At 42.0% G+C, this 19,342-nt stretch overlaps 1 protein-coding gene across 1 annotated transcript; it reads right to left on the bottom strand.

Moving 5' to 3' along the window:
* Positions 1-427: 427 nt before the first annotated feature.
* On the bottom strand, positions 428-18,880 carry SPTY2D1 (SPT2 chromatin protein domain containing 1). Its single transcript, XM_040558966.1, is given in 7 exon segments — positions 428-4,583; positions 6,704-6,781; positions 7,458-7,617; positions 8,426-9,368; positions 9,370-10,085; positions 11,524-11,638; positions 18,725-18,880. Coding segments are annotated over 7 exon segments (2,169 nt in total). The 5' UTR covers positions 18,785-18,880; the 3' UTR covers positions 428-4,486.
* Positions 18,881-19,342: the final 462 nt, after the last annotated feature.

Genomic DNA, 19,342 nt, shown 5'->3' with positions numbered 1-19,342 from the left:
AAAAGAACATTTATTGGATGACTAAATCACAGTTCTGCCTTATGGAATTAAAGTGTTATTTCAAATTAAACTAAAAACTGCCCTCAAGCTAAGGATTTTTTTTTTTTTTAAATCTGAGTAAAATAGTTCTGTTGCTTCCAGAGAGGTATAGCTTTATTGGCCAGATTAAGATAACTCAATGTAAAATTTCCTTCTGCCTGAACAGAATATATTTGCTTTGAAATAATGACTGATTAGAACTATGAAGATGCGTTAAAAATCTCAGGGGGATTCCATACAAGGCAAGAACAAACAGGCTAAGATTTCATGCCTGCAAAGCAGATTACTGGTTGGGCACCGATCAAATGCTAAGTGACTTTATATATGCATATATATATATATATATATATTTTTTAAGCACAAGAGCGTGCAAGTGTTCCCTTTTCAAGGAAAGGCGGGCAGATGGGTTCAATTTGATGATGGGTATTCATTTATCTGTTTGGAAGTAGTTCACAGTGCTAGCTAATCAGAACTATCATTGGTATTTACCTCCAACTGTCAAAGCAGTAAACAATTGCACAGCAGATAGCAGTAGAGGAGGTTCAGGTTCTTCACATGGGAATAGAAGAATCCGAGAAGGATGCTGCTTATGAAACTGCAGGATGAAACACCGTACTCCCGTTGGAAGAGATTAAAGGCAGCTTGTACGCTTGTTTATATTACCATTCTAAAATGCATGTTCCTTCCTTCAAATATAAATTAGGTTAGAAGACTAAATGTAAGAGACGCCAATGAATTTCAGCTCTTTTCTGAGTGCTTAAGCAACTCCATCAATTTTTCATACATTCTTGCTGGCTGCATGAGAACAAGAGAAGAATTTTTCTTGGAGAACATTCAGCCTAATGCTGTTTTATGTGACATCTCTGAGGAAAACAGCAGAAAACAATCTGAAAAGTCTTCCATAAAGGAAACCAATGAGAAATAGCAGTGAAATGTTTAATGCCTGTAATTTATTGTATACATACTCTGCAAAACTTTTATATGCATTTGGTGTGTGCACAAGTATACACTTTCTTGACAGCACCAGAAAACAGTTAAGCTATGTACGTTTTTAAACCTGATTTGTCACATTGTGTAAAAAGACATTGTGCACAACTGATATCCCCAAAGAAAACCATTGGCTAAAACTAGAAGCACCCTTATTTACACACTAACACTTTAATATTGCATCACACCCATTCACCAAAATAAATAGAAGTACATTCATCACAACTTAAACACCAGTATCTGCATATATTTATTTTCTTTCTGACATGTTTTGGTCTCCAGAAATACGCACGCTATATCTAGAAATATGCATCAGCTACTAGATTATGTTACAAAATGCAAAAAAAATAGAAAATTAGTTTCCCTGGACAATATTTTGGGCTTTACACAAAAATAAATCCAGATTTCCATAGAGATCTCATATACTTCTTGAAAGATTTTTATTTTTTATGCACAGCACAGAGTTGCACAATAAGGCTTCCTGTGATATGCAAAACCCTGGCCTCCAAAAAGACCGCTGTAAAGTGAAACACAGCTCAAGTGTAAATACAAGACATTTTCAAAAAGTAGTCATCAATAGAAAGTGCCCTTCATTTGATTTAGCGTTATCAGTAAAGAAGTAGCTACTGTAATTGTGCAATCAAAGCCAGACCTGGAAGGTTTTTATGCAAAGTATGTCACCATTTCACACGATCAAGTTTAAGGATATAGAATCTGAGATAGCAGAAACTGACCAACCTTTTTATACTCCTACATTCATTATCTTTTGACACAATTTAGTATAAAAGGCACATTGTCAAACAGTGAATTAAAATCTAAAAACCAAACCAGAATTTCATTACATACAATTAAATCATTAGTTTAACATCAGATCCTCATAAACCAATATAAGCATTCTTTCAGTTTTTCTTAACTTCAAATTCTGATGCACTTTGGATGAGTACCGAAGTACTCATTCAATTAATAATATTACTCTGGAAATCAGCAAACATATTTTTGGATACAAGGTCCTTCCTAGATGATTTACAAATATGCAGCAAATGCAAACATTAAAACCCAAACATTGTACAAAATTTGAAAAGCATTAGTATCCCATGCCAATTATGAGAAAGTACTTCTTGATTGTAAAATTACAAATGTGTCCTTAAATAATTTTTCATATGAAAAACAAAATTAAGCAATTGTTATTGTGCGAAGAAAAGTTATACAGTGTCTTAGGGAGGCTGGCAGAGCAGAGTACATTCCAGTCACCATCTAAAAGACCAATGACAAAGTGCTTTACAGATTAAGAAATTTAACTGTGTACAAAATGATGAAATAATCAGGATTTATTTAACCTATATTTATCTGAAATGCAGATTTAATTCCAAACTGAACCAATTTTGAATCAATATGGTTCTTTTGCTTCATACAAGACATTTTTTCCAACCAGGCAGGAAATTGCTTGCAACTGATAGAGTTGTCTGGGTTGACAGACCTAGAGCTTTTCTCCAGCTAAAAAGAATAATAATAATAAAAAAACACAAAACAAAACAAAAACCAAAAAACAAAGACACCACAACAAAAAACAAACCACAACTTGATGATGGTCCCAGAGGTCATTGCCACGTTTGGGTAATTCTAGGAGCTACAACAGGAAATTTCAGATGGTCCCATTAAGCAGAGTGAATACAACACGCTTTTAGACAAGCACTGCGATTACACTATCTTGAATGGTCTCAAGTGTATACACTGAGAAACGATTTGTGTTAGAGAGTTAAAAATACAGAGGAGCAATGATGGTTATCATCTGGGCTCCCTGACAGCTAATACTGAATTAGTTTATAGAATACATCCCAATAGCTTATGTCAGTGTTTTGCTAAGGCAGTGAAATGCTACACCATCAACAGAAAATGTCTTAAAAAGGCAAATTGTTTTTTCTCTCATTAAGAGTCAGATGTGTAAACTTCAGCAGCTTCCAAGATTGTTCGTTACAGGTTGCTGTCTGAACTCTTTCCAGGAAGAACGCTTAAACAGCGCTCTGGCAGGAAAGGTTCCTATATTTCTACTCAGTGATTTTTCCTTTTTATTTCTTTTTTTTTTCCCCCAACGTATACCCCTAACCCTTTTCATACTTTTCTAAATACTTCTAGTATTACAACATAGCCTCAGCAGCTAAAGCCGGAGGTCTTTATCAATGAAGTCTTGGAGCTTGAGGCAAAGCTGAGTGGTGATACTGGTGAGCTTTGGAAGGGCAACCATGGGAATCAAAGTAGCTGCAACATCAGGTTTAAGCTTCAGACTCTCAAATACAACCCTTATTGACTTAAATGAAGCCAGTGTTGATAGTAAACAAATTCAGTTACAGTCTTTAAGTGCATAGCTAGAAATAATGTGCAAATATGGGCATTAGGTAACAGAACCAACTCTCCTGACATGCATTTTAGATTTTTGGCTTGATTAAATTACTCAGAAGTACTCACTAGTTAATATGAAGTTATTAATTCTAGAGAGCTGAAAATACTTTGAAAGTGTGCTTTTCAAATAGCAAACCTGATTAGATAAATAACTGCTCCACATTTCAGATCTCTGAACACACCTGATGCTTAATGCAAGAAAAAACCACAAGCACTGCACACAACTTGTAAAAGCAGCAGAAGCTGTTAGACAAATGTGAAGACTGACAGGGAAGGAAGGGAACTCCCAAGCATGTGCTTGAGCACAAAAGCACAGGTTACATACAAACACTAGAAATTCCTATTTTTGGGATGTGTATTTATCATACTGAATTTGATTGGCATTGAAATTCCAGACACAGCAAAAGCCAGCCTAACCTTTGGGTTGCAACCATAACTGTGCAATTTTTGCAAGTGATGTGCACTTTCCTGTTCAGAAATAAGAGGGTGCTAGTTTAGTTATTGTTTATGGGTCATCAGAAAGTATAAAGCACTTTATTGCTTTGAACATTTGTGGCAATGGCTGAATTTACACCCAAGCTGCTTCTGTACAGAAGATAACGTTTCAATACTTCGAGGCTCAACTCAGGAGACAAAGCAGGATATAAAGCAGTTTCTCTACATCTCAAAAAAAAAATCAGGGAACAAGAATGCTATTCCTTCCTTTCAAGTGAATGCAAAATTGGTTTACTTTTATATGGGCCCACACAGTTCCAAGTCAGTGCATAGCTAGTCAATATTTCTGCTGGCATCTTGAACTGATTTAATCAATGGAAATTAATTTTCTTCTACTTAATAATATGCATTAGTGCATTAATTTCTTCATAGAAAAAAATCAACCCTGGCAGTATTAAAAATAAATATCTTATTTAAGTCAAACTAAAGCCTTTATTTTCAGTTCTTTCATCCCTTTAACATATTCTTTTGCCCTCTAACAAGCAAATGGAAACTGAAGTTGAATAAGAGGAGATGTATGGAGGCAGAGGGTAGCAGAAAAATGAAAGAAGTCAACACCGTAAGTCAGTTAACGTGTCCTCAGCTTCTTAGACTGTCTCTTGCGTTTTAATTCTTCCTCTTCCCGTCTCAATTCTTCTAGGTCTTCCTGAACACCGAGTCTCAAGCTGCCAAATAAGTTGAAAGCCTTTACAAACTGCTACTCAAGAAACATGCAATTTGTCTTCTCCCCCAAGAAAAGAAATCCTAAATTACAGCTGATTGGAGCAACAAAGATTTAGATCAGTTCAACAATTTTAAGTTTTCTTCAATTATAGCAAGATTACAGTTTAAGAAAAGAAAAAAATATACCCCCAAAAGTCTCATCATTAGAGCAGAATCAAATCTTTTGAGGGAAAATAATTTAAAGTTTTCTTTAAAGAAATGACCATTACAAAAAAAAAGAAAACTGTTTTGCTAAGAAAGGTTGTTCTTTTTTGACAAGAAGCTGCTGAAACATCCATCAATTCTTGCCAAAGTAACTCTTACATGCAATTCATATCAGGACTGACTCATCAGCTTTTCTGAGGACCGCCTACACCTTTTTCATTGGCAGGACTGAGAGCGGATCCGTCAAACAAGCAAGAGATTTCGTGGCAACTTCCTGACTTGAGGCATCTACCTGAATGACACTGCCTTACCCTCAGTCCAGCTAGCTGCCTGGACTCTGGGGAGCAGGCAGAGGGAAGAGATGCTGCTGAATAGAGCATGTTCTGGCTATGTCCTTGTGCAGTCCCTTCAGCTTCCTAAAAGTCAGTATGTTGAAAGAGATACTGAAAACAGTATCTGCGGTCACTGACCTCCTCTTCAATGGATGATGACTGGATAGTCTTGCCGGTGTGATACTAGCAATGGGTGTCGCAGAGCTACTGTTTTGTGATCAGTCCCTGCCTGATTTGCAGGCCTACTCAGAGCATTTGTGCATCCACAGCTCAACGTGAAGCAGCAGATAAGGCAGTTTGCACCAAAATATATCAGGGTCAACTACATGACCATCTGTCATCATTCAGCTGCTCTGGGGTAACTGCTCCAGAACAGGCTCTAAAAAGGATTTTATGCCTAAACAAGCAGAGGGAAGTCAATGAATTCAGGAAACTGCAGAATCCAGATTAAGAGAGCAAACAACAAGAATCTGTGCGATCAATCTCTGGCTTGAAGCATCATTTTCCATTTCAGCTTAGAATTTAGTAATTTTAGTGGGCTTGCTTGATTAGAAAAAAGCTCCTCACATCAATGGTTAAACTTTTAACCAAACTCAGTGAAAAATAGCTGAGGATAGGAAATAGTTACGCTGTTTTACTCAAATTCCTCATCTCTTCTTTTATGTTAGCACATGTAGTTAAAAGTTAGCGAGGTACTAAGCTTTGCAAAACCTCACTCTAGGTCTTCAACGCAGAATTCAGTAAATAGCAGTATCACTGTAAAATTTCAGTTATTTCTCCATTTAATAGACTACAGCTTTGCATGAGCTGCAGCTATTTGTAAGAGTAGGAAGGAATAAGGACACTGACTATAACTTTAAAAAGATGCAAGTTTACAATACTTGAGGCACTCCATGAAAAATATAAAAATCTTAGAACAAAAAAAAAAGTGACTGTATATTTCCAGTATTTTCCATTACCTATAAAAAAAACTTCCATAACATTTACAAAACTTTGGTAAGGGCACTGCAGACATCTTCCACCAGGCATGGAAAAAAAAAAACAAATAGGATCAGTTCTTGAATGCCAGGTTTTGTAATAGCTATTTAAGAATTGCACAGGTCTAGAGGCCAAAACCAATAAGAAAGCCTAGTCTTCATTTTTGAAATCGTTGATTACAGACGTGTGTCAGAGCATTCTTTATATATGCATGCGCACACAAACCACAGATGTATATAGATCAAGACAAATCTTTTTCCAGTCCTCAAGAAGTAGCAAAAAAACATGTTTGGGACAAATTGAAGGGTTTGTCATTTCAGTCAGAATTCAAAGTATTTGCAGGAAGACTTATTGGACTAAGTTGGTAAAATGTCTACTAGCAAAGTTTGCGATGCACTGAATGCATAGAATGAACATACAGAACTTTTTAACGTACCCACTATTCCACTGGCACTCTGGTTGGCTGAGCTTCATCTTTTACCTAAGCTTTCCTATCAAAAATGTAAAGACTTACTTGCCTCCATTATAAAAAAAAGCAGCAAATATCCCCATGACTCAGAAAATAAACAAATCTCCCAATTTCTATTTTAATTTAAATCCAAGCATACCTCCTAGCTTCTTCTTTCTGTTGCTCTCTCCAGCTGCTCTCCATATAACGTAAGGCATAATCACTTTCATCTTTATATCTGGAAATTACATATTAGTGTTTAGCACACAGAAAAACACCGTCATGTACAGTTCAGTTATGAATTCGCATCCTTTTAGAAAGAAAAATTACCTTGCCACATATGGTTACATTAACAGTTTGAAAGAATCTAACTTAGAAGTCTTTAAAATGCTTCCTTTCTTATACCTTAGTCAGACACAAGGAAAGTATTTAAATAAGCCACAGTCTTCTTTTTCCAACAGTTCCTAGACATACAAATATGCCACCTTAGATCCTCTTAGAGAACTGTTAACACTGTTGCATTTACCAGTTCATATCCAGGCAGCTACATTCATGAATTCTCAAATACCGACTGCCATAGAAAGCATTTTAACACCTTATGATAGGAAGGAGTTACTATGGATTAGGTAGGAGAGAAGATGAAGAAGCCATGTTGTTCATAAATTATGTCCTGCTTGCATCAAATATTATTTGCTCCCCAAATATTATTGCCCCAACATGGCAAGCAGTGTAAAAAGTCAAAATCCCTTCTGCACAGAAGGGGCTCTAATGCTCATTAAATTTCTGCAATGCAAAAAAAAAAACATTTTTTGATCTCAGCACTTCACTTATTTCCAAAGTTTTTATTCATTGAACTATATTCATCTTGTTCTGTTGCTTGCTTTGCAATAGCTTAAAATTTACATTTCTCATACCTTTTCCGGTCATATCCAAATATCTCCCGAATATGCTTTGATATTTCTTCTTGGGGTTCGCCTTCATCTTCAATGAAATCATCCATTTCAGAGTCGTATTCATCGTCGTCATCATCATCATCTATTTGTCTTTTGTAACCAATAGGTGGTCTCCCAATACCTTAATGACAAGGGAATTAAAAAAAAAAAGATGAATTAACATTAACATACCATTACTTTAACGGTACTTCTCCTTGCTGTACTTTGGGCACACCCATTTTGTTAGCTCTGGCCTTCAACGCAGAAAACTTCTGCCTCAAGCTAATGAGCAATTCTCAAATTCACTGAAAGGAAGTACTTCCTCTGTGCTGTGCTGTAGAAGATTACTTATCAGTATCATCAACTGCATCCTGAGCAAACAACCAGACAGAAGTCTATGTTCCCGGTCAGGGTTTTCTGGTACTAATTGCTATAGCCCATACTGCTTGCTCCTGCTCAGAAATAAATTTTTGTAACTACTCACTGGTGAATTTCCCCAAGCACTCAACTAACAGTCACAGGTTTGCTGTGTTGTTTCAGTTTTCATGTGCTGCTTTAAGCATCTGTTATTTAAATTATCTTATTTACTAAGTTTTTAAAGGCTAAGAATAATTAAGCAATGCAGGAAGCGAATCCTTTTATTCTTTTCCTTTAAAACCATCCATATCCCACCATCCATGACAGGTTGCTTAGCTTTCTTTCATCAAGACCTTACAGCCCAGGCCCTCCTTTCAAGGAATATGAGAAGGGGTGAAAACAAGAAGTTGCAAAGCAGAAAAAAGTATTCCACTGTTAAATACACTCTTTAAAAGACAAATGTGTTATTTTGTGCAAGTCTTCCTAATTGCATCTACAACTGTCAAAGGCCTCCACTGACCTCAACTCAGACTTATCAAAGACATGGAACAAATAACATAGTTAAAAAACTTATTTGCTACAGAACTTCATACCTTGTGAACGAAACACGGGTCTATGCCCTTGTAGAGGTCTCATTCCATTTATCTGTCCATTGCTAGGCCTTGTGACTAGGTTTTTAGAAGAAATTGTTTCCGACACAACAGTACACTTAGGCTTTACAGCTGTACCCAAGCCCGGTCGCCCAGGTGCTGGGTTTGGGCTGACTCCTGGCCTTCCTGGTCCTGTTCCCGAGCTGCTGCCTGGGCGCCCAGGTCCCATGCTCGGGCTGACCCCCGGCCTTCCTGGTCCGGTGCCCAAGCCACTGCCCAGCCGCCCAGGTCCCATGCTGGGGCTGACTCCCGGCCTTCCTGGTCCTGTTCCTGTGCCGCTGCCTGGCCGCCCAGGTCCTGTGTTTGTGCTGCTGCCCGGCCTTCCTGGCCCACTGCCCGAGCTGCCGCCTGGCCGTCCCAGTCCAGCACCTGAGCTGCTCCCTGGTCGCCCAAGGGCCACGCCTGGGCTGCCACCCGGCCTTCCAGGTCCCATGCCTGAGCTGCCACTTGGCCTTCCCGGTCCCATGCCTGAGCTGCCACCTGGCCTTCCCGGTCCTGCAGCTGAGCTGCTGCCCAGCCGCCGAGGTCCTGGGCTTGAACTACTCCCCGGCCTTCCCGGTCCCACACCAGAATTGCTGCCTGATCGCCCGGGGCCTGTGCTTGAACCGCCACCTGGATGCCCAGGTCCTCCCTTTCCTAAGCTGCTGCTGGCTCGCTTTGCATTGGAGTTGACTTCGTGTTGGAGGGCTGCGGCATTTCCCATTTTCACGTGGGCAGGCCTTTTCAGGCTGGATTCTTTAGCAGAGGGTAGCCTCTGAGCCCCGTTGGCCACTGGTTTTGAGGGTTGTACAGGAAAGCTTGAGCCAGACTTTCCTACACCATTGACAGGTAATTTACTATGACTGCTACCAGTAGAGCTTTTTAAGGAACCATTTTGGGAGGTTTTTACTTTTTTCCATTTGACTCGGTCTGGAAGATGATGACCGGGAGTGTTTTTCAGTCAATGCTGGTGCTTTGGATTTCTTTTCAGTACCGCTCATAGAAGAAAGGCTGCCTTTTGGAGAGGAATGTTTATCTACTGAGCTTTTGCTAAGTTTTGCATTTCCACATTCTTTCAGAGAAGTCACTTTTTTTGAAGAACCAGATATTCCTGTATTCTTAATCTCCTTCTCATTTTTCTTTTTCTGCATTTCTACTCTTTTATTTTTGCGTTCCAAATACTCCCTCTCTCTCAATTCTTCTGCTGTTCTGGGTCTTTCTTCTATCTTTTTCACTACTTTTATTTCTACTGGTTCATATTGTTTTTTTTCAGCAAGTCGCAGAAGATCTGTGAAGTTTAGAGGTGCTGGTGCACTTTTGGGAGGTGCCTTTGGTTTTAGAGCAGCTTTGGATGGTTTCTCATCATATTCTTCTTGCTCCTGCTCAGATTCTGTTTGAGCATATTCAAGTTGCTCAGCTTCATCTTCTGTTGGATACTCAGCCTCTGGAGCCTGAGCAACATTCTCACAAGTCCTCCTCTTTTTAGACTTCTCTTCAACAGGAACGCCATTATAGCCATAAAAGTTATCCTTTGTTCGTGAGGCCATAGCTCTTGCTTTCCTGTCATGTTTCAGTTCAATACGTCTAGCCAAGAGTTGTTCTTTCTTTCTTTTTTCTTCCAATGCTGTAAAAGAAAATCAGGAGAAAGTTAAGCAAAAGCACTACTTTTTATTTCAGTTTCTTCCAACTGATAAACCATTTAAGACAATAGCTTAAGGATATCTGGCTAACAGCTATTCACAACAGACCAGAAAGTGATCCAGGTCTGCCAACAGGGCAGCCTGATCCACCTGAATCAGGTACTTGCATAAACAAAGGTGAACAATTACGCCAACTACTGCTATTACACTGGCTGACGTGATTCAACAGAAGCCACTGTCAAATGCTATTCAAACTAAGGAGAATTACTGTGTAAAAAGGTACAGGACATATGGGATCTCTGGTGAAAGGGAAGAAGTTCTGAGATTGAGTAAAAGAATTCTGAGTGTACAAAATTTAGTATCATATGTTTAAGTGAAGGCGGGGAAAGGGAGGGATGAATGAGTATTGGGGTGTGGGAACAAGAACTGGAAAACAGGCTGAGGTGTAGGAGGGGGAGGGAAGCAGCCAGACAGATGAGCAAGCTGCAGGTCACTGCATCTGTTCAGCAGTGCCTTGTGCACCATCTCCACAGCCTGCCCTATATTCCTACTGAACTGTTTTAGCTATTTTCTGCATGAGTACGCTCTTTATCTTAAGTGTCTTGTGTGTGATCTACTGACAAAATTCATGCTGAACTAGCTGGTGAATAAAATGAGATCTGAGGGCTACGTACTAGGGAGACCAATGGCGTGGATGGGGGCAAAATACCAGAAAGACCTGGGAAGAGGGGCTTTCCTGAGCATCACTTCCTAGAAACTGGATTGGGCTACTCATGCTGCATTTTATAGGGGTTCCTGTAAAGGCACCATGCCCTGCCTATGTTATTTTATTTGTCAATGGCCATGACTGTACACTGTGAGTACAACTGTGTTTCATGCTCAGTCTTGCTTCTGGCTGGACCTGGCAGCAGGGATAAGGAGCTGGCTTACAACTGGCCCTGGAGAGAAAGACAGTCCTGGGCCACCCTGTCCATCAGACTTGGTTATAATAAAAGTGGGAAAAAAAATGGCTTAGGTAAAGCTTTTGCCACGCCAATTTAAAAATCCGGGCTTTATCGAGAGAGCAGATTAAGGCAACAACATCAAAAACTCTTACCAGGTTTTGACACAAAAACAACATTTCAAAGTAACGTTAACAAAAATTCAGGATGCTTTCCTGAAATCTCTCTCCACCTTAATTACTTCTTGGTCTCCACCAGTAAATGCCAGTGTAGCTGATTAACATTTAAGTCCGTTGGAACGCATGCAAACATCCCTGGCCCTAACTTTTCCACTGGCTATCCCTCAGCATCAGCAGTTATACGCATCAATTCCAAAAGCAAATGTAAAACCCTATTTGCAAGAGCCCTGAATAGGGTCAAAGTCTCAAAGAGTCAATGAAAGTCTTCCACAGGATATATTTTGGGCTGCTTCAGCAGTTACCTTTTTTTCTTTTTTCTTCTTCCTTCCGTCTGAGAAATGCTTGCACTGCTGCAGACTCGACACCCTTGACTTTTGGAACCTTTTTGGGAGGACCAACAGCCAAACTGTATCTTTTCTGCAAAGAAAAGATAAGCATGTCAGAAATGTTGAGGTGTACAATTTTTCTGAAACTGAGGAGTTTAGTAACAGTCGCATGCTTTACTTTAAGTGTAGAGATGCTACAGAATACTAAACACTGGATTTCCAATGAAGCTGACGGTGCACTCAGCTTCAAAAAGAAGAAACAAGGAGCCAGATGTCAGGTAGGAAAACCGAGAGAAACGAGTAAAATGCATCAGACTGAGAAGGGATGCAATAGCTGCATCAGTGATGGAGTAGAATTATTTCAGTTCAGCCTCAGTCTCTGACCAAGCCGCAAACAAAAGCAGAGTACAGCCCAGGCTGCCAGAGTCTGTTCAGTTCGCAGGTCTACGAGGCCCTTCAGCTTTTCCATGGATGCTCATTTCAGTTTCAGGCTGTCTTACTCAGTAAAAATAAGCCAATAAACTCAAATAAGGGCATTAGCCCAGAAGTAAGCTGGATTTGACTTCACTAGCATAATTAGCAGATTGATCTAAAACCAGTGATACTAGTTTCAGTTCCTGCTGTAGTGGTCTTAACGTGGCTCCTTGGCTGCTGTATGCCAAGGAGCTGCAGCACCTTGTGATGCACAGAACAGCTGCCCTGTTACAACACGGGCAGTTTGGCCACGTTGCACTCGGCTGCACTTCTCACTCGAAATCACCAGCTGAGATCAGGACACAGCTGCCGCTTCTCACCTGGCAGGCACACCACTTGCTGGCTCATTTCGTCCTGAAGAGAAGCAGCAGGTTTTGATACAACGTCCTTTTGCTTGGAAGTAGAAATGATAAATAGAGCCGTTTGCTTCCAAGAATACCCTATGAAAGCCCTACAGACACATGGCTGGTGTGGCGAGCCCCACAGACAGGGCTGCACAGCACACCGTGCCTAGGCGCCTGGCAGTGCTGCGCACCTCGGGGCTCTCGGCATCTGAATGGACACAGGATCTGCGCTGTCCCTTTTCTCCTTCTGTTACCTCCCATAAATTGTATTTTTAATCCATACATTAGAGTCCAAGTGCCGCCCTTACTGGGAGCTGTAACCAACACTTGCACTAGTGCAGCTGCACCACTCAGACATGCCCTTCCACAGGCATACCGACCACCAGGCTGAGCTTCAGAATGATAAATGGGAAGGAAAAGACTTGCTACATCTCCCCACAAACTGGAGAAAAAAAAGCAACAAGACACATACACTCGCCAAGATAAATACGATAGATGCCAGTTAAATCTAGAAGCAGGCAGAAAGCACAATAAATTCAGAAAAGAACTATTTGAGGTTTTATTCCTGTTTATTTTTTGTTTGTTTTGATTTGGTAGCAAGCCGATTATAAGCCCAGGCAAGACCTACATGGTAAATTAAGCCTTATGAAGCCTTGTACAGAATTATGAAAGTTAACAAAGACATGAAAATATCTAGCGAAGACAGATACATGATCCAAGTATTTAAAGGACAATAAGCTGGCAAGCAAGTAGCACAACTTTCTGTAGGTTTCAGTAACATACAATGGAAGCCATAGGTCTAAACTGATTCATTGAAACAGCACCACCTTAAGAGACACTAGGATTACCTGATGTTACAGTATGTAATGCCATGTATTACCTTGTGTATACAGATACTATGAAGCAAGGTTCAGAGACTTTTAAATGCAGCCAAAACTGGCTCCAAAAAGGGCAGCTGCAATACCAGCTGTCTAGAGGCATCTTTACTAATTTCCAAGGGACTAAAACTCTGAAGCTACAGCATCCTTCTATACATTGCAGTACTGTACCCTGACATGTTTCCTCAGCGCATCAATGAGCTACTACAACCAAACTCGGTTACTGAAACTCCTCTATGCACAAGACCATTTGCCACAACCTGGGAACTGATTTGGGAAACCCGTATCACTCCAGAAGCTTCAGCTGTGAACAATTTTGGTTACTTTTGATCAAAATCGTTAGAATCAATGATGACAGCTAGGACAAGTTAAAGGATAAGAAGATGGACGGAGCTGGGCCCCTCTTTTTCAAGGGAAGCCGAGTCACTCCCCCTCCCAGCCCCATTTCTTCCGTGCTGTTTACCACAAGTATCCTGAAGACCTCACGTTTCAGGAGACCTCAGCTGTACTGCAATACTTCCTCTCAATTTCTGCTCATGTTACCCTTGACTTTGTGGCCTGAAGTAATCCAGCATGCGCAGTCTAAATTGGAACAGATAGAGAGGCAAAGCAATCCCCACGTCATCAGGGAAAATCCTTTCTCAAGGAAATCAAAGCAAATCAGTGCGTTTGGAACAATTGAAGGTACTCTGTAGTATACTGATGTTTGGCATAAATCAGTGTTGTACTAAGTTAAACATGGCATGTTTCACAATCGGTAACTTCATTTGGTAAAACTTGGTTTAATTATTCAACTTGTACAGTTTTTAAATACAACGACGAAAGGATTTTCTAAAACAGTTTTAGGCAGAAGGAGCACTTTTGAAAACTGCTAGACAGCAGGGACTAACGTAGATTGATCTATCCCATTAGGAAGCCTTATAAAGAATTAAAGTGATGGGGAAGCAGTTTTCAGGCTTTGTTTTGCTGCACTACACCCAACAGTCCTACCCAGGAGCAGGTTTGTGAAGCAGCCTGACAGACATGCTGTTTGCTCACTGCCACTAATGTGAGAAATTGTGCAAAATTCAAGATTTGAAGTCTTCCTGGCAGCAGCATTTCTTAATATTGACTAACAGCTGAAACCACAGCTAAGCATTTCATAAATGAGTACAGAAAGCTCTGTACCATGAATCACCACTGCTGTTGACACACGTTGTGCACTTTCAATTAAAAACGCGTACGATAACCTGCTTAAGTTAGTCTTTCTAAAAGCACTGAAACATGCACGTGCTCCACAATCACCGATAAAATACCCAACTTTCAATGCAAATGAACATGCATCAGACTCCAGGTACAAGTGCCTGACTAAGTCAGGGCACATCACTGTATCAGCAGCCAGGCTGCGGCAACTGCACTACCTGGCTTTGTTATCACCGAGGTGGTTAAGTAACAGGGAAACAAACATTTAGCCCTAGAAGAGAGCAGGTCAAGCTATCCCAGAACAGTGCCCTTCTCAAATTGCAAACAGCGATTAACTCTCCAGGTAGCACCTGCAACAGCTCACTGCCGTTTGCTGAGACAAAACGGGCCCTGCTTTAGCCAAAGAATAAAGGGAAGGCTGCAGAAAAGCCTTTCTTCAACTGTGTCCCCTCAAGAAATACAGCCTCTTCCCATCAGTGAATGGTACTCCTGGAGGAGCTCTCCTCTGATGTTTCTTGTTTCCCTTTACCTGTGTGAACCCTGCCATGACTCCCCACCTACCCCGTCAGAACTAGCACCCAGCCAGCAATGCCTGCCTCTGAACCAAGCCCTGCGAGACACAAGTGACAGATCCTGCACCATCCCATTTTGTTGTACAGCGCCTGCACACACTGCACTCTGCTCCACGCCTGCACAGCTGAGCTGAAGGCAATCCCCACTTGTGCTACTAAGGACAGGCAGCTTGCACAGGTTGTCTCACACATTCTTTACACTGGCAAGTTCAACACAGCCCTTGTGAACACAGCTCAGGTGAAGCCCCCCACACCCATGTTTGCTGCTCCCTGCTGAGCAGTCCGCTCCTGGCCTGCGCTTGGATGGCCACCGCCTCTGCTCTGCGAACCTTAGCTCACTCTGCAGCTGTTGTCTCCTGGCGCACACACGTGTGTAAAATGCTTTCCCAACTACCACTATGAACACCGAGTTATGACAGTCAATGGCAGTTACCAAGCATGCTTCAATTTGTATCATTCCCTGCAGGTTGTAACCACCTTTATAAATACTGAACGATAAGAGTCAGCTGTTCTCATCTCTCAAAACCCACTTAACAAGGTCACCAATTGTATGAAAAAGTGTAAAAAAAAGTAAAGTCATTTGAAGATTTTGCAACTGCTGTCACAAGACCTAAGCTGAACCATTAACTGAAAAAAAAAACACAATTTTCTTCTGTTGAATATTGCTTCACGCAGGAAGAAGGCATACTTTGTTCTTTCCTTCATGCAGTGTATTGTGGTCCCCATTTCCATTCATTTATGCAAAAAGAGATTAGGAATAGGAAAAACTCAGAGTTTTACACCTTTTAGTCAGTGTTTGTAAGAGCCTGGAACTTAACCATCAAGTCCAGTTGTTAAATAAAAGCCCTCTTCAACCCCTTGCCAGCTTTACTACAGATCTTGCTGTCCTCGTTGCACAAAGCATTGCCAGGCCCTGTTTTGAGACAGGTTTTAGCCACACGATAAGTGTTTGCAGATCAAACAGGAGCCTGATTCCACAACTGCGACCCGTGCTTCACAGCTACCCTTCCTCTAACTCTCGAAGGGCTCCTCCTGCCTGGAGGCAAGTGTTCAGTAGTTTGTAAATTACAGTGTCATGGGAAAGCTCTGTAATAAGTTCTGGTCCTCTGAACAAACTTCTGGATTCTGCTGTGGTTTTTCTTCCCAAATACTTACAATGGCTGCACTTTTAAGGAAGTTTATTATAAGGAGTGAAACGCAAACCGAGTTTCCATAAGCGCATGTATCTGTCAGTTTTAGCGGAGGTTATTTTGTAAGGATGCATGCTCCTGTGCATCAGTCTGACTTAAAGCCAGACTTCAGCCTGTGCTGACGTGGATGATGAGCTGTTTCAGTTTCAGGGCACCTGTCTGTGGTTAAATCTGTTTCAGATTTCAAGTTCTGTCCACTGATACACCCGCTGTGAAAAGGAACAGTGACCTAGGTGAGGTTGTTTCTAATAAATTATTAATGACTGCAGAATCAAGAGAAAATAAAAGGATGACTTGGTTCTTAAATATGCTTTGTCTGTTTTTAAGTAACTCTTATTTCATTTCATACTTTTAGAAGTATCTTCCATAAAGACCTCAAAGTGCTTCACCACATCAATTATGCCCCATAACAGCGTGTACCAATCTCACTGTGAAGAGAGGGGGTGCCCAGGCAGGATTTACATCGAACTGAGTTCAACAGTTGCGACTGGTATCATATCTAATCAAAGCCAGTCCACACTGCAAGTCTAATGAACCACGGAACATAAGACAACAAGATACACACAATACTGAAGCCCCCCCAGAATGCTACATGAGAAAGAGAGACATTTTTCAACAAGTGATTTAAAGATTATTAGTGACACATCATTAATACACTAGTTTAGATATATACTGCTGTATTTAGAAACCCAACCTGATGCAATTAATAGGGCCCTGGAAGGTTCATTTCTTTCTAACCTATTTCCACTGGGAGATGAACAAGCAGAGCTGTTTTTACAAGGACATGATGCAATACTATCCCCCTTTTATGATACAGGACTATATTATTTCTTAGAAAGTAGAAACAATAGAAAAACTCAGCTTACTCACATAACTTGTGTGTTACTCTTTTTCATTACAGTAAGCAAGGAATATTTAATTCACTGCACTGTAAAGATTCTTTTAAACTCCTCAAAGGGAAATTCAGGGGATCTGCTGATTAATGCAGGCATCAACATTTCTGGAAAGCCATTAGTATTACATACCGGTGAATTCTGCAATTCGTCTGTACAGTATTTTAATCAAAAAATATGTATGACTACTTATATGCTTTTTACAGGAATGAATTTTATGCATTACTTTTACTCTAGTGGAGTGACTTAGATGTCAACAGATCAAAAAACCTTCACAGGCCTTCTTTTGAAGCCCAACAGCTGCAGATAGTCTCAAATAGTGCCAAGCACAGCTCCACTTTTGCTCGGAGACCAAGGTCATCTGACAGTTAAAAGCTGCACCACTAACATGCAAGAGAAGCAAGAAACCAACGCTGCTTCAGCTATGGATATAATTGCACTCCCTCTGCATGAGTTAATCAGGTAAATCCTAATCCTGCCTTTTCTAAAAGCAGTAACAAAACCCTCCTCACCCATTGCACAACGGGTAGGACTGCCTCCCCTAGCACAATATCTGGGATAGGGAGCATGGCAGATGTTTCATCAATTCATCATCGTAATTCATAACTATGTGACAGGAAAGAGTGGTGCAGCACCTAAGAACTGCAAGTGAAAACTAAAGAGGTTGAAATAAATTTTACTACAACCACCCAAAACCAGCTTTGTGAAACAAACACCGTGTTTTAAAAGTAATAAACCAGACATTTAAATACCTTACGATGTTTACATAGTTGCTATTTTCCTATTTATGCTACAAATAACATCTCTATGTAGATTCAGAGGCAAACTTGATCAGACTAAATACAAAAGATGTTACAAATGTATGCATTTACAAACGTATACAAAATGTATGTAAATGTATGCATTTTATGTATACAAAATATGTTTTATGTTTTAAAAACACAGCAGGATCTGATGAATTCTGTGTACCTACCATGTGGTTGGTCCACACCAGTGACTGGTCACAACACTGGTGAACATTAACAAAGTTTAAGTAGTGATACAGAGAGTTCAAGACAAACCTCGATCCTGGAGTGTCTGCTTCAGCAGTGTCAGATGTAAAGGCTACTCTTTTACTCTTTTTCCCCACCTTTTATGCTAAAAGCCTCTACCTGCCCTCATTTACACTGCTTTAATCACAGAAGCACAGAACTCTGACGCCTGGTTAAAGAACACACAGGCCAAGTGTCTCCCTGGCTGATGTCTGCCATAGGACAATATTTGTCACGCACCTGAGCACACACGGCTTACAGCTTGGTCCTGCCGAAGGCACGAAACCAGCGCACCAGAAGGCCCCCGGCCCTTCCTACAGCCAGCACGCGGGTTATTCGCATCCCCGCGGCCTCGGTACCTCACGTTAAAGAGCGGCCTGCCGGAACGCCTGCCCCACAACCGCACCACAACGAAGCCGGCAGCCGCTGCAGGCCGCCCCTCAGCACCGACGCCCACCCCAGCACGGCCCCGGCACCTGCCCCGCTCCGGCCCGGCCCCCGGGGGGCCTTCGCCGCCTGTCACCGGCCCCGCGCCCGCTGCCTCGCCCCCCCCGGAGGGAAGGGGACGGGAAGGGAAGGGCCCCCCAGCCCCGGCGCCCGTCCGTGCGCTCACCGGCACGGCGTTGAGGCCCTGCTGCTCCGAGGCCATGACGAGGATGTTGCGGAAATCCATGGCCGCGGCCGGAGCCGAGGCCGCCGCCGCCGCTCCGCTCCCCTCAGCGCCCGCCCCGCCCCGCGCCGCTCGCTTCCGGCCGCCGCCACCTCCCCCCCTTATGTCGCCTCGCCTCGCGCCGGCGTCAGGGCCCGCGCGTCACTTCCGCCCTGACGTGAGCTTCGCTTCAGGAGCAGCAGCTCGGGGAAGGGGGGCCGGGGACGTGCCTCAGGCGGTGGTGGGGGTCCGGTGGGGCCGCTCTGGGGGACGCCCGCTCCTCCGAACGACCCCCCTGCCGCCTCGGTTCCTCTAAAAATAAACAAAACAATAAAAGTTCCTCTGTGCCCGGCTGCTTCTCGTAGAAGCTGTCTTGTTTTCGTTCTGCTCTCTCTCGGCACAAACTCCTCTCTAACGTGACGTGTGCCTCCAAGCCCGCAGCTGCCCGAGGCTCCTGCTCTCAGCTCTTCCCTTTCTGTTTCCCCTGCACTGCTGACAGGGAAGAGGTTGGAAATTCGCCGTGCCTCCCACTATTCGTTTCTTCCTCCTCCTGTTGGTTTCAGTGGTGCTCCCACTTGCCTC

The sequence above is a fragment of the Cygnus olor genome, chromosome 5 (assembly GCF_009769625.2).
Source record: "Cygnus olor isolate bCygOlo1 chromosome 5, bCygOlo1.pri.v2, whole genome shotgun sequence".
Taxonomy (NCBI): domain Eukaryota; kingdom Metazoa; phylum Chordata; class Aves; order Anseriformes; family Anatidae; genus Cygnus; species Cygnus olor.
This window is presented reverse-complemented; position numbering and strand designations above follow the sequence as displayed.